This window comes from Erinaceus europaeus, chromosome 4, assembly GCF_950295315.1.
Source record: "Erinaceus europaeus chromosome 4, mEriEur2.1, whole genome shotgun sequence".
NCBI classification, from domain to species: domain Eukaryota; kingdom Metazoa; phylum Chordata; class Mammalia; order Eulipotyphla; family Erinaceidae; genus Erinaceus; species Erinaceus europaeus.
Genome location: NC_080165.1, coordinates 15,910,555 through 15,924,621, shown reverse-complemented (window position 1 = coordinate 15,924,621; position 14,067 = coordinate 15,910,555). Strand labels below are relative to the sequence as shown.

Here is a 14,067-nt window from a genome sequence, read left to right as displayed (position 1 = left end):
AAGAGGAATGGTCAGTGACTGTTATTAAATGCATGATTTATTTTAGGGTGGTGAAAAAATCTGCAGTTAAGTTGTGGTAATGCTGCACTACTGTGTGAATGCCATAAAAGTTTCAGGACATTCCCTCACAGTGGGTGAACTTGATGTATGCAGACTGGTTACAGTTGGGTGGAGATGTCACAGAACAAAGGGATAAGGACAGCAAAGGGAGGACAATCCTGGGTGCCAGATCACTGAGCATCAAATTATCCTGTCAGTCTCATTTAAAACGCTTTTTATAACACAAAGCTCCTTAACATAAAGCTCTGTGGGGCTGGGAGATAGCTCACCTAGGAGAACACACACCACATGGGAAAACCACACATAGCACCAAGGGCAAGCTCCATGAACAGCCGGCAGTGCTGTGGTGTCTCATCTATCTCTCTCTGTCTCTGTCTCTCCCTCTCTCTGTCTTTTCTTATTTGGAGTAAAACAGTGGCATGGTGGAAAAGCTGACATGATAATTCATCTGGGATGGCACCTGCTTCAACATCCATGAGCCTCAGGATAAAGTCTCAGGTACACCACGGGAGAATTCTGTGTTACTGGGGGAAGCTTCAGTGCTGTGGTTGCCTGCACCCCCCCCCCGTGTGTGTGTGTGTGTGTGTGTGTGTGTGTGTGTGTGTGTGTGTGTGTGTTAGTAAGTTGGTCAAGAGCAGTGAAGCCTTGGCAGTGACCAAAGAAAAAAGTTTCCTGAGAACAATGTCATAGAGGAGGTAAATGGGCCTGGTGGCAATTTAACTAAATAAAAGAAGATATGACTTAATAAATGAATCCAATGTGGGAAGCAGGTAGGAGTCTCATCCAACTACCCTTCATGGGACTCCTCTCCTCATTGCCTGAGAGCAGGACGTTCAGCTCAGGTCTCAGCTGCCTTGCCACATACTGACGGTCACCAGTGAGTAATACCTGCTGTTAAACTCTTGGGTCAGTTTCCAGTTTGTGGCACTGGACTCTACTGAACTCTTCTCCCTCTGTACGACTGTTCCCTCCCTTGAGAGGATGTGCACACTGGGCTGATGCATCCTCTGGCTAGGTCCACACCTAGAATGAGGCTCCTAGGAGGTAGGTAGAGTTGCTACTGAATGGAGAAGAAAGTCACACACTGTGATGACAAAGGGACATGAGGCAACGATTATCAAGTCAACAGCACATCTCCTAGGCAGTCTCATTAGAATCCCAATGGCCCACCACACCCTTTCTCTGCCACACTAAGCTGGCATGAGACCTGTCTTAGCCTGTACTAGACCTACCTTCCTCAACTGAATTAAGTTCCCAGTGGTGGCTGCCTTTCTGCTTCCTCTAGCTTCCCTCAGAAAAAAACTCAAGAATTTGGGACCTGTTTCTGGAGAAAGATGACACTTCTAACAGGTGTGTGCTGGCCGGAGCAGCCTGCACAGTGCCAGGCCTCTGGATGGTGGCTATGATCCATTTCAGGGCACTTAGGCAAGTCAGAGGAGGAAAGGACGTGTTCACTGTTGAGCCCACATGCTGTTCAGATGCCTATCATTTGCAACAATCCTGAAATTCATGAGCTTCAGGAACCCCCCAACCCTTCCTAGGTACTTTTCCATACACCTTCTCCACTCACAGGGACCTCCCCCAGGCCCCAGTGGCACTTAAATGGCCATATTCAACAGCCTCCAGGTCAGGCCGGGCTCTGCACACTGCTACCCACACCTGCTGTGACAACACCAGGTCTTCTTCCCACCTACCCCTCAAGATGATGATAGAAACCTTCAGGCCTGCCAAAGATGGTGGTCTCCATTCAAACACTGGTCAAGGATTCATCTCACATTTACACAAAAAGGTTGTGACTATGACCATCGAGAGAGGGTGCCTGCCTGTAGACACTTAGGCCTGTGTATGTATATATCTGTGCTAAGCATATTAAGCTAGCTGTGTCCTTCAACAGCAAGACCAAAGTGCCTTTCCCCGTTGGTGGGAGGTGCTCAGTGAGGAGCCCTGAACTGTTTAGCACATCTTTTTATCTCAGACCAGTGAGGTGACCAGCCTTAGTGTCAGGCCATGAATGTCTCCATCTGCTCCAATTCCAGGACTGATTGCTTCTAGTTTCACAGTGTTCTCTGACCTCCCCATCCACACAATTTACTTCTGTGACTTTTATCACCCTGGCCAGCCTCCTGGTGAAGGTGACCCCACCCCCATCCCTGCAGGAGACATCCCTCCATTCCAGGAAGCAGTTAATTTAGTTGATAAGCCAGACCCTGTGAGGCACCCCCCCCCCACCCCAAATCTGTTAGCCACTATTCACCTCCCACATGCCTTTTAAGCAAAAAAAAAAAAAAAAAAAACATGTTTGGCTCCATATGTAAACTCTTTGTTCAGCCACCAGGTTCCAGATGCTAGCATGATGCCAACCGGACTTCCCTGGGCAGATGACCCCACCAATGTGTCTTGGAGCTCCACTTTCCCAGATCCCTGCCCCACTAGGAAAAAATAAGAGGCAGGAGTATGGATTGACCTGTCAACATCCATGTTTGGCGGGGAAGCAATTACAAAAGCCAGACCTTCCACCTTCTGTACCCTACAATGACCCTGAGTCCATACTCCCAGAGGGATAGAGAATAGGAAAGCTATCAGGGGAGGGGGTGGGATATGGAGTTCTGGTGATGGGAATTGTGTGGAGTTGTGCCCCTTTTTTTTGCCTCCAGGGTTATTGCTGGGCCTCAGTGCCTGCACAATGAATCTATGGCTCCTGGAAGCCACCTTTTCCCTTTTGTTGCCCTTGTTGTTGTAGCATTATTGTGGTTATTATTGTTGTTGCTGATGTCGTTCGTTGTTGGATAGGACAGAGAAATGGAGAGAGGAGGGGAAGACAGAGAGGAGGAAAGAAAGACAGACACCTGCAGACCTGCTTCTCCACCTGTGAAGTGACTCCCCTGCAGGCGGGGAGCTGGGGGCTCGAACTTGGGTCCTTACACCAGTCCTTGCACTTTGAACCACATGTGCTTAACCCACTGCACTACTGCCTGGCCCCCGAGTTGTACCCCTCTTATCCTATGGTTCTTGTCAGTATTTCCTTTTTATAAATAAAAATTTTTTTAAAAACATGAAGTTCAGAGGCTGTTGGTGCCGGCACTTACAAAGCCAGGCCATTGCTGCTTGGACTCACAGTTGCTGCTGGGACATCAGTCATTTAAGCTGCAGGCAAGCTTCTCCCTCTCCCTCAAAAAACAGCGGGAGCACACAACAGGCCAGGAGCTGGGGCTCAAGGCAAATTCACAATAATAAATAAATAAATAAATAAATAAATCCTCCCAGCTCCCAATTAGGCATCACAGGTCTGCTCACTGCTTCCTGGGGTTGCTTGCTGAATTTCACATCCAAGGCTCCTTCAGTTAATGGGAACTATTTCTGTATCTTAGAAGAAGGAGAAAACCCATACAACACACAAGCTGAGTCTCATGTCAGCACAATTTGGAACCTGTGTCGTGATGAACCCTGTGCCGTCTGGCTGCCTGGAGTCAGGAGTGGCAGGTATACAAAAGGACCACGCGGGCCAAAGCACCAGCACACACTCAGTGTCATAATGCTCCTCCCAGCTCCATCTGAGCTTCTACCTGTAGTCCTGCTCACTCCACAGGTGTAGTGAAAGGTCAAAGTGCTGGGGACAGCTCCCCTGGACCTGAATGTGGTTTGTTCTCATGGCATCAATACCTTCTCTTGATAACGTGAGTATCCAGTTAATCACACTTCTTGACTACTCATACAAAATTTGTCTTCCAAGCTCTAACCATGAAACTCCAAGAGAGCAGGAACCACACTCACAAGACTGTTACCATTCAGAGGGCTAAGAGATACTCAGTCAACACGTTCTCAATAAGCAGACACATTTCCTCACCCCAGCACTCTGCATGCCACAGCCAAACCCTGTGGAAGTCCCCACAAACAAGAACACTTCAGCACTGGGTGCTGGTAGGAGGGACAACAGGCTAGGAAGCCTGACTGGAAACTACACGATGTTACAAGAGATGGGCCTGCACCAGCTCAGAGAATACCCCCCTGAGCCTAGAGAGGGGTCTGCAGGCACATCTGAAGGCCATGGCCAAAAATCTAAATGTCCACTTATTCACAAGGTCAACTATGAGAAGTAAGTGGTACATTTTACAGAAAACCATGCTGTGAATCCAAATAGTGAAATGTGTTCACGCTCGTGTGTGTGTGTGTGTGTGTGTGTGTGTGTGTGTAGTGTGTGTGTGTGTGTGTAGTGTGTGTGTGTGTGTAGTGTGTGTGTGTGTGTGTGTGTGTGTGTGTGTTCTGATGCTGTAAGAAGACAAGGACAGTCTCTTAGAGTTTAACTGAAGACAGCTCTTGAAGAACACAGAATCCATTTCCTGCAGTTTTTCTGGACAATTAACATCATGGTCATGTCTCTCCGTCCTGTCTTGCTGATAATTCAGGCAGATGCATTAAGGATCACTTGGGTCTTACAACATAAGTTGGTGGTAAAGTAGTTAAGACAAACTTATTTACCACATTAATTAAATGGTCTATTTAACATGGAATATCAATTCTCTAATCACATCTCAGTTGAACTTCTCCTTTCAATTAACAACTCCGAAGTCTACTGACAGAGGTCCTACTGTTCCGGGATCATTAAGAGCATTTTCATTATCTGTCAAATGAGGGAATCAGAGACAAAAAGCAAGAGCTCTCAGGAGCAGGATCTCCCTGCTTAAGAGCTGATTGGGGAGTGAGGCAGACCATTCTTAGTCGTTGCTTAGCAATGAGAAGACCTCTTATGAAATCATTACCAGAAACAGAGTATGAGGAGGGTGGAAATAAAAATCCATGAAATGGATACATTCTCTTCCTTGGAGGATAACCTATCCTCCAGTTACCCAGTCCCTCCAGATTGCAACAGTGATGGAATCTGAAGGAGACCAGATACTGAAATGGCAAGAAAAAAAAAAAGACTAACTTTCAGGGATCATTTCTATAGCTGAAATAATAATAATAATAATAATAATAATAATAAATCCAAACACCAGATCTGGAAAGGTCATGTTAAGACAAAATTGATTTTAAGTAAAAATGCTACAATCAAAAAGTAAACTCATATTTTTTTCATTCGTGGATGAATTAAAAAGTCACTCTATCATCTATATTATTGGAACTTTTTTTTTTAAGTACAATATGTTCAAAGTAGGGAAAGTTAAACTACAGTTGCCTGCTATCATGTAATGGAAGGGAAATATGCAGTACTCAGAAAAACTGCATAACCCAACCTAAATCTCCCTTACAGTAATTACTTTACACATAATTAATACTCCCATAAGAGGGAATGTTGCCAGTATATCAAAAGTATAAGCGTGATGAAATGCTGCTGTAGTGCAATTAAAGAAGATTCAGTTTTTAGCTGGTAAGCAAAACATTCACCTAATATTTCACCACCTTCACCATACCCATTTACATTGAAACTAGTGCTCTGATGGCCATTAGAACGAAACTACACCTCCAAATATATTACATTTCTCATTATATTATCAAAAAGAAGTTATCTTAATGTTTGTAGGAGCTGAACATGTGAATTTAAAGTCTTTGCTTAAGGCAGCACTGGAACAACCATTATTCTCTATTATTAGCTGTCATTAACATTAAACTTTGCTATAATTATGGGAAGTGACAAGGCAGGGCCACTAAAGTTCATGTTTAATGTTTGTGAGATAGAAATATCATGATATGCTCTTACCTAGATACTCACAAATGAAGACTACAAAGAAAGGAGTGACAAGGTCATTTATCCCCTGAACATATCCGCTGGCAGGGTGACGGATTGCCCATATGAACAATATCCTTTCAAAAATCTGAGGGGAAAAAAAAATTGAGCAGAGAGTGAAACAAAAAGCAAATGCATTGAGAAACTTTACAACATATGTGCTATTCTACTCGAACATGTGCTATCAATGTTTTCCATTCCCTATTAAATGGTAAACATATCAATTGTACCATACAGTGTTTTACCAACCCCTGGGCTCAGTCCTGTGTTTCTCACACAATGTTTTCTGTGCATCCAAGTTACAGGTAGCAAATGCATATATGGCTGCTGGGATACGCCAAGCAGGACAGCAGCACCTGGCCTATCAGTAATGGGAGGATGGCAGGATGGATGACCGGGAGATGAGTGGACGAAACGATGAATGGTATATAGGTGGATATACAGAAGCTCTGAATTTATCTCACAGAGTAAATAAGTATTGTTCTCCCTAGGAAGTCAATACCATCTATGAAAACATACTTTATTTTTTTCTTATTTTTTGTTAGTGATTTAGGAGTAGTTTATAAGATTATAAGGGTCTATAGTTACACACTGCACACACCACCAAAGTTCATTCTGTCTCTCTCCCTTTCCCCCCGCCCTCCTCTCTCTCTCTCTCCCTCTCTCTCTCTCTCTCTCACACACATACACACGCACACGCATAGGCACACACATGAAAACCACCACGGTTCTCACAGTCTTAAAAACACTTTTTATCGCATCCATGTGTTTCAGCTACCTGTATTCCACATATGAATGAAGCCATCCAGTAGCTGTCTTTCACTCCCTGGCTTCACTAAGCATAATCACCTCCCATTCTATGCATTCTGTCCAGAAGAATACAATGCTATCTTTTCTTAATTGCAGAGTAAGTAGTATTTCACTGAAAATACATTTATCAACTTCTTCAGCCAGTCATAATAAAACACCTTCTGACCCTCACTGCTCCCTCTCTCCTCTGATCCTCATCTCTCTCTCTCTCTCTCTCTCTCTCTCTCTCTCTGCGTCTACATGCCTCAAAAGCACATGTTCCCTTCTCTTTTCTATCCCAGCCTTGTCTCAAAACACGCTCATCTACTGAGGGCGGAGACACCTTCCCTTCACACATGTGCAACAGCCGTTCCATTCCCAGGAGCTAAGTGTGGAAGTTGGCTGAGCCTCTTTTCTTTCCTAGGGTGCATAAGTGATATGATCCTTCCTCTATCATCCCGCATACACACCCACTCTCCTCTAGCTTATTTGCAAGAGGTATGTTACCAAGAAGCAACACAATTTGCTGGAATCACACAGACACTTAGACTTGCCCCCCACCCTCCACAGTCAGAGCCCTGAATCCACATCACAGAAGCCAGCATGTCCTCGGTCTGGCCTACTTGGTGGTCCTCCCTGACCAGAACCCGCATTCAGGCTGCACTGCACCACAGCACCCTTCTTGGCAACCACCTAAGTGCCATCTCCTCTGGTACCCATCCAGTTTCTCTCAGATGATCCCCTCAGAGGAGACCTTCTGCCAAGCAGTCAGTCACTTGCCCATGAGCCTCCAGGCCCTTCTCTCCCGGGCAGAGTCCCCCTGCAGAGTCCTACCTGTCTCCCATAGAGACACAGCTGTGCAGGCCTGAGCAGGGGGGACTGCATGGCAATAGCTCAAATAAAGAATGAACTACCATGATCTGGGAGGTGGTACAGTAGATAAAACATTGGACTCTCAAGCATGAGGTCCCTAGTTCAATCTCCGGAAACACATGTACCAGGAGCAATGTCTGTTTCTTTCTCTCCTTCTGTCTTTCTCATTGATAAATAAAGAAAATCTTCAAAAAAAATAATAATAATGAAGTACCAAGGACCAGGTGGTTACGCACATACATTACCATGCGCAAGGACCCAGGTTAAAGCCCCCACTCCGCACCTGCAGGAGGGTACTTCCCAAGCAGTGGAGTGTTGCCGGTGTCCCTCTGTCTCTTTCTCTCCCTATCTTTCCCTTCCATCTTAATTTCTCTCTGTCCTATCAAATGAAATAGAAAAGAGAAGAAGAAGTGGGAGGAAAAGGAATAAGAGGAGGAGGAGAAGGAGGCAAAGGAGGAGAAAGAAAAAGAGGAAGAAGTAGAACTACCTGGGTTCCAAACAAGTCACAATCCTTCTTACGTTCTTCAATATTACTTAATCTGGGCCCAGATCCCGCACCTGGCCATCCACTCTGGCAGTTACAAATGGGGGGGGGGGGGGGAGCCTCTTAAACCAGGACCCATGTACGGCCAACCAGCAGCAAACGCAGCCCCCTAACCGAGGCCCCTCCCCAGGCCCCTCCCCAGTCTACCCTGGCTGCTCCAGATGCGTGAGGAGGCAAGCACACTTCATCCTGCAGCACCTCAGCGTGGCACCTGTAACTCAGCAGGCGCCTGGTAAATATTTGTTGAATGAGAAATACATTCATACACATTTATTCATGCACATTTTCTCATTTTAAGTCAACAGATTTCTAGAGAGAGCTGAATATTTAAGCAAGATATCCAAAGACCAAAATCACTCAACAAGGCATCTCCATTTAAGAATTTCTCTCACACAGATCCTGAGCAGAGAGGTGCTGCTGTCACCACCCGGCGCCATGACCCCAGTGGAGCTGGAGGCAATGAGAAAACAGCCAGCTACATGGGCTGCACTGCAGATGGTCCCGGAGGACAGACCTGCAAGCAGGCACTCAGGAAAGGACCCACTCTGGGACCTCAGCGCCTCAGTCAGAAGTGCATTGACGGGAGTCAGGCGGTAGCACAGCAGGTTAAGCACACATGGTGCAAAGCGCAAGGTCTGACGTAAGGATCCCTGTTCAAGCCCCCAGCTCCACACCCACAGAGGAGTCGCTTCACAAGTAGTGAAGCAGGTATGCAGGTGTCTATCTTTATCTCCCCCTCTCTGTCTTCCCCTCCTCTCTCCATTTCTCTCTGTCCTATCCAACAATGACAACAGCAATAATAACAATAATAATTACAACAACAATAAAAACAACAAGGGCAACAAAAAGGAAATAAATAAAAAATACCTTTAAAAAAAAAAAGAACTGCAGTGACTTCAGTCCTGCCCAGTCACCTAGACAAGAGGAAGGTCCCAGAGATGGTGGATGATGGACTAGACTGGTTGGTGGCAGCACTGTGGGAGTTAGGGAAGTTAAAACGCCACCGCAAGGTAAGGTTCCTCTGGAGACTGTGGAGCCAGAAACAAGATGTGTATGTGGGGGGGGGGGGGATGTGAACAAAGAAGAGCAGTGACAGTGAGGAGACAGACACTCGAGGAGCCTGTCCCTGCAAGGAATAAAGTCCCAGCAAAGAGAACTGGCTGGCTGCCCAGTTTCCACCTGGTCAAAGCAGTACAGGCTGGCCCCCCAGGACCTGGTGGTGTGATGGCAGGGTACTGGACCTCGGTGGTCATCAGGGAACAACAGACCTGCCCTTCATGAGTGAGCAAGGCCGCACGGCAGGGAGGCTGCAGACAAGCAGAGAGAAACACCGAGCACATCTGGTGCCTACCAGGGCAAGGAGGACGCTGAAGAGGATCCCCAGGGGCAGACAGGAAGGACTTGGTGGGCATGGCTGAACACTGCTGTGAATCAAGGGACCTAACAGCTAGCAAGGAGGAGCAAACAATCGTAGCTAGCATTCACTAAGTGCTTACTATAGGCTAAACACCCTCAATTAACACGCCAAGCCTCCCCAAAGCTCCACGCGGCTAGCATGTTATTATTCCATTTTCAGATGACGTGGCAGGCGGACTCTAGGGTGGGCCTGTGCCCTGCCTCCCTGTGTGCAGCCCTCCCGATTGTGGGCAGGCTTGCAGCTTGCCATCAAGCATAACAGAGCAGGTGGGAGGGGCATAGAAATGTCTGCCGCCGTCAGTCACAGCCTATCTTGCCGAGAGACACTCTCCCTTCACGGGCTTTGAAGAAATCACTGCCCCGCTATGCGCTGCATCCAGAAAGGACTGAGAAGTGGAAACAGTCATCAGTCTGGCAGAACTGAAGTCCTCAGTTCTGCAGTCAGCCAGCAGCCAAAGTCTGCCCACAGAGACATGAGATAGAGACGAATCCTTCCCCAGTCACACTTCTGATGAGGCGATGACCCAAACTGACTCTTGATGGAATGCTGAGCTAAGACCTGCCCAGACTCTTGACCCATAGAAACTGTGAGCCACCTGTGTGGCTGTTTCAGGTCAGTGGGTTTGCGGTAACAGTGTTATCCAGTGATTAACAACAACACAGGGGAGAAAACAGAGGCATAGAGATACTGGGCCATGAATTACACAGCCGGAGGACAGAAGAGCAGGAATTCAACACTGGCAGTCTGACTACGTAATAGGAATCTTTATTTGTTGGTTTGTTTATTCATCATTCTTTTATTCTTTTCCTCTTTTTTTTTTCCTCTTTGCAGAGCCAAGTTCTCATACCTGAGTTATTTCACTACTCCCCCCAGGCATATTTTCACTTTCTTCTTTTCTTAGACACAGTATGAGAGACAACAAGGGAGACAGACAGAGGAAAGAGACACTACAGCACCACTTCACTGCTGGCCAGGCCTCCCCTGTGCAGGTCACAGGCTCAAACTCGGACCCTCATACACAGCAAAGGTGTGTGCTCTACCAGCTGAGCCAGCGCCCTGCATTCTGGGGTCAACTTTGTCATTCAGATAGACATGGGCGGAAGGGAGACACACACCACAGCACCAGAGCTGTCCCAGACCCACGGCATTCCATGTGGTGCCACGGTTCCAACCTGGGTGGTGTCCATACAGCGAGGGCATGTGCCTGCCCAGGGCACTTCCTCTCAGGCCTGAGGTGAGGCTCTTAAAAGGCTCATCAACTACCACCTGCTGTGTTTCAGGATAAAAGAGTTGTTGTCACAACTAAGTCAGAAGGAAGAGAAGACCGTGGAAATTGTGATTTTATACTAAGAAGAAAACAGACAAGATAATGAGCTCCTGGCAAGCAGAATCTGCACGGAATCGATTTGCAACTGCCCAGGGTCCAGAAGGGAGTCAGGCGTGTTGCAGGAGTTTGGGGTGCATGGGGGGGGGGGGGTGATGCATGGACTGCCGGGAAGACCTAAGCCCTGAGCAATGTCACTCTCCTAAGAAGTGCTCATCTAAGCAGCAGTGCAGCCATATCTTTCGACATTCAGAGAACAGTTCCCCCTTGCTCCCCCACAAGGCCGTGACCCCAGCACTAGAGGGTCCTGAAGAGCAGACACTGGTAAAGATGAATAGGCCAGTTCCAGCAGGGTGGGATGACCAGGAGTTGAACTCAGGTGGACACTTACTGTGACCTCCAGGGGCCCCTGAGAGCCTATGAGAGGCCTGAGAGAGTTGCAGAAGTGAGCTGAGCTACCTGAGCGCCAACAACCAAGTCTGCAGTTGCCTGGCTTTTCCCAGAGTAGGGCTGAGGCCCACTTGCCCCTACCTGAGGAGGTGGAGAGAGCACCCACCCCGGGGCAGAGCAGCCTGCAGGAGGTGGAAGCAAGGAACAGGAGAGCATCCAGCCTTCCCAGTTAGTAAATGAGCAGTCCATAAGTACCTCCAAAGCAGCAAGTCAGCAATTACCCTTGAGCCCTTGCTTCAAGCCACTGTGCAGAGCGGGCTCTGTCCACCTGCCAAGAAAAACACACTTGAAAAGAGTGTATTTATACCGCTGTGGGGGGGGGGGGAGTTTAGACGTCAGATTTCCAGTGCATTAAGGAAAGAAAGCCACCAGTCAATCCAAATTATTTAAATTTAAGTCTACTTAATCTCTTTGAATAACCTGAAAATTATATTTTAATCCCTGTGATGAGTAAATAAGAGGACAGGTAGCTCAAGAGGATAACAAAACAAACAAACAGTGGCTTTCAATTCTGCAGCTAGGCTGAAATAGCAATAAGCTGCATGTTCTGAAGAGGTTGGGGACACAGGATGTGGATCCTGGCTCTGCCACTAAAGAGATGCAGACTTGGGGCATCTTTACAGCCACAGTGACTCCCTAGAGAGCCTACAGAAATTGGGAACCCCCGTGTGGCACTCCCCTGGGGTGTCTCTAAGCCTCAGTCCTGACTCCTTCACCCAGCTCACTCCCACTAGCTTTGCTGCCAGCATCTGTGTCTGCTCCAAGTGACAGTGTCCCAGCTGGTCCCTGAGAACACCCACAGCAGTCTCCTGTTCCTTCTCAATATGAGAATCAAAGGCAGAGTCCCCCCCTTCCAGGGTGCTGGGCTGCCCTCCCTCAGCTCATTCCATTGTCCCACAGGGTCCTTCCAGTACACCCACCAGCCGCTCTGACCTTGGAGTCTTGGCACGTATTCTACCTGCCTGCAATGCCCTTTCTCCAAACTTCCCTTGGCTGTCATAGTTTTCAGCTTATGCTCTCGTTCAAAGGCCATCTCCTGAGAGACAACCTCCTAGAAAAATTGCCATTCCACGCAGAACAGCAGCTCCTCTTGCAACCTGAGGCCTGAGCTACATGTGTATGAGTCTAAATCCTGGTAGGTCATGGCCACACAGGAACACTCCAGAATTCTGTTGCTGGATGGCCGTGTAAGTGAGCCAGGCCCCCTCCTCTATCCTTCTCTGCATGTCCTCTGCCAGGCCAGCAGCATCTAGTTCCTCTGTCTCTGTTGGTATGCATGAGACCCCTTCGGTTTCATTTGGTTTAAATCCCCCCTGCTTAACACTATTCTATTTACATAACCACTGCATTCTATTTACATAACCACTGTTAACAAGCACCTCCCTCCAGGGTATTGGTGGTTCAGTGATAGGATTCTCGCCTGCTCCGCCCCCTCCTTGTCACATCCTGATCCTCTCCTTGTCACACTCTGATTTTCACCAGTCACTTTTCTCTCCACCCTCTCTATGTCACATCCTGTTTCCACCCTACTTGGGAAGTATATATAAAGACAGCATTGTGAGTTTTAGAGTACTTTACCTTGAGTTCAGCTTAGCTCGTCTTAGATTGTGCTGTGTCCTGCATGAATAAAGAGATACTGCGTACAACCCAACCATGAGTCCCTGGTCGTCTGTTACCCGCCCGTGAAGCCAGCCCAGCGAAAACAACATAACCCGTCGAAAACAACATGTCTCTATGGCCTCTGGCCTCTGGACAGACACCCATGGTGTCTCCTGGCTATTTCACCAGCTTTACTCTGCTTGTCCACTAAATGTGGCTGCAGAGCTGGCTCCTTAGGTGCCAACCAGCCAGGTTCCACAGTGTCTCACAATTACCAGGGTCCCACTGAGGAGAAGCCACTCCGCTGGGAGGAGGGGTTCTGGTGGAGCACATTGTGGGGCAGGAAAACCCAGAGAGGAGATAACAGACAGACCAGGAGGCTCAGGAGGAGGGTTCAGAAGGATGGAGGAGAGAAGAAGCTTTTCAAGAGTGAACGGCACATCAGGACAAGGGCGAGAAGGGGAAAAAGACAGCCGGCCAGGCTTCTGGGACATAAGTGACTGAGAGCAGAGCACTGAGTCTTCAGTGATGATGGGATTTATGTGGGCAATGTTGCATGCCTCACCCCACCCTACCCCCCCCCCCGAAAAAAAAAAAGACTTTGGTGTTTCCGAACCTTCAGTCAGGGGTGGTCATGGAGAAGAGATACCAAATAGGCTTGAGTGCTCCGGTCACCCATCAGCACTGGCCCACGGCATGGAAGGAGGTGAGTGCTTCCTACCAGGGAATGTACCAGCTGCACCCTGGCTCCAACCCACATGTCCTGCCCACACCCATGCCTGCCAGACCACTCTCACACGTGCTTGACTCTGACACCAATTCTGGGCACACACTCCTGGATTGACAGGTGACGGCAGGTCTACAGAAGCCACGCCTGCCTATATATTCTTTCCCTGTAACACGGACTTCCCATTTAGAAACTCCGAACAAATTGCCATGATTTGTGTTTCTTTGGATGGGGTTGGGGGAAGAAGGATAAACGAACTTGTCTGAATTTCCTTCAACCTCCCTTCCTCCCATCAAACTTGTCCTGCCATGTTGAGGGCACAGCAGGAAGTCAAGGTGGCCCCTACCAAGCACACACAAAGCAGGTCCCGGCCCACACAGACCCTCACAGGCTGGCCCCAGTCCTGGCACCACACTTGTCCAGACTGTGGGCCCTGCACTACCACCCGCAGAACATGGAGGAACAGCCACCTCTCTGCAGGGGCCTGGCAGGTACCCGTCATCTATAAGATAATAGATCTGCTTCATTTAGCCCCCGCTGCCAGGAAGACTTTCCATAACTG

At 48.0% G+C, this 14,067-nt stretch overlaps 1 protein-coding gene across 1 annotated transcript in view; it reads right to left on the bottom strand.

Annotated features, from left to right (window-relative positions):
• Positions 1–14,067, bottom strand: part of TBC1D22A (TBC1 domain family member 22A) — a 407,894-nt gene that overhangs the window by 246,631 nt on the left and 147,196 nt on the right. Inside the window, exon 8 of the mRNA XM_007522464.3 lies at positions 5,756–5,870. Coding sequence (XP_007522526.1) covers positions 5,756–5,870 — 115 coding nt within the window. The remainder of the gene's footprint in view (positions 1–5,755; positions 5,871–14,067) is intronic.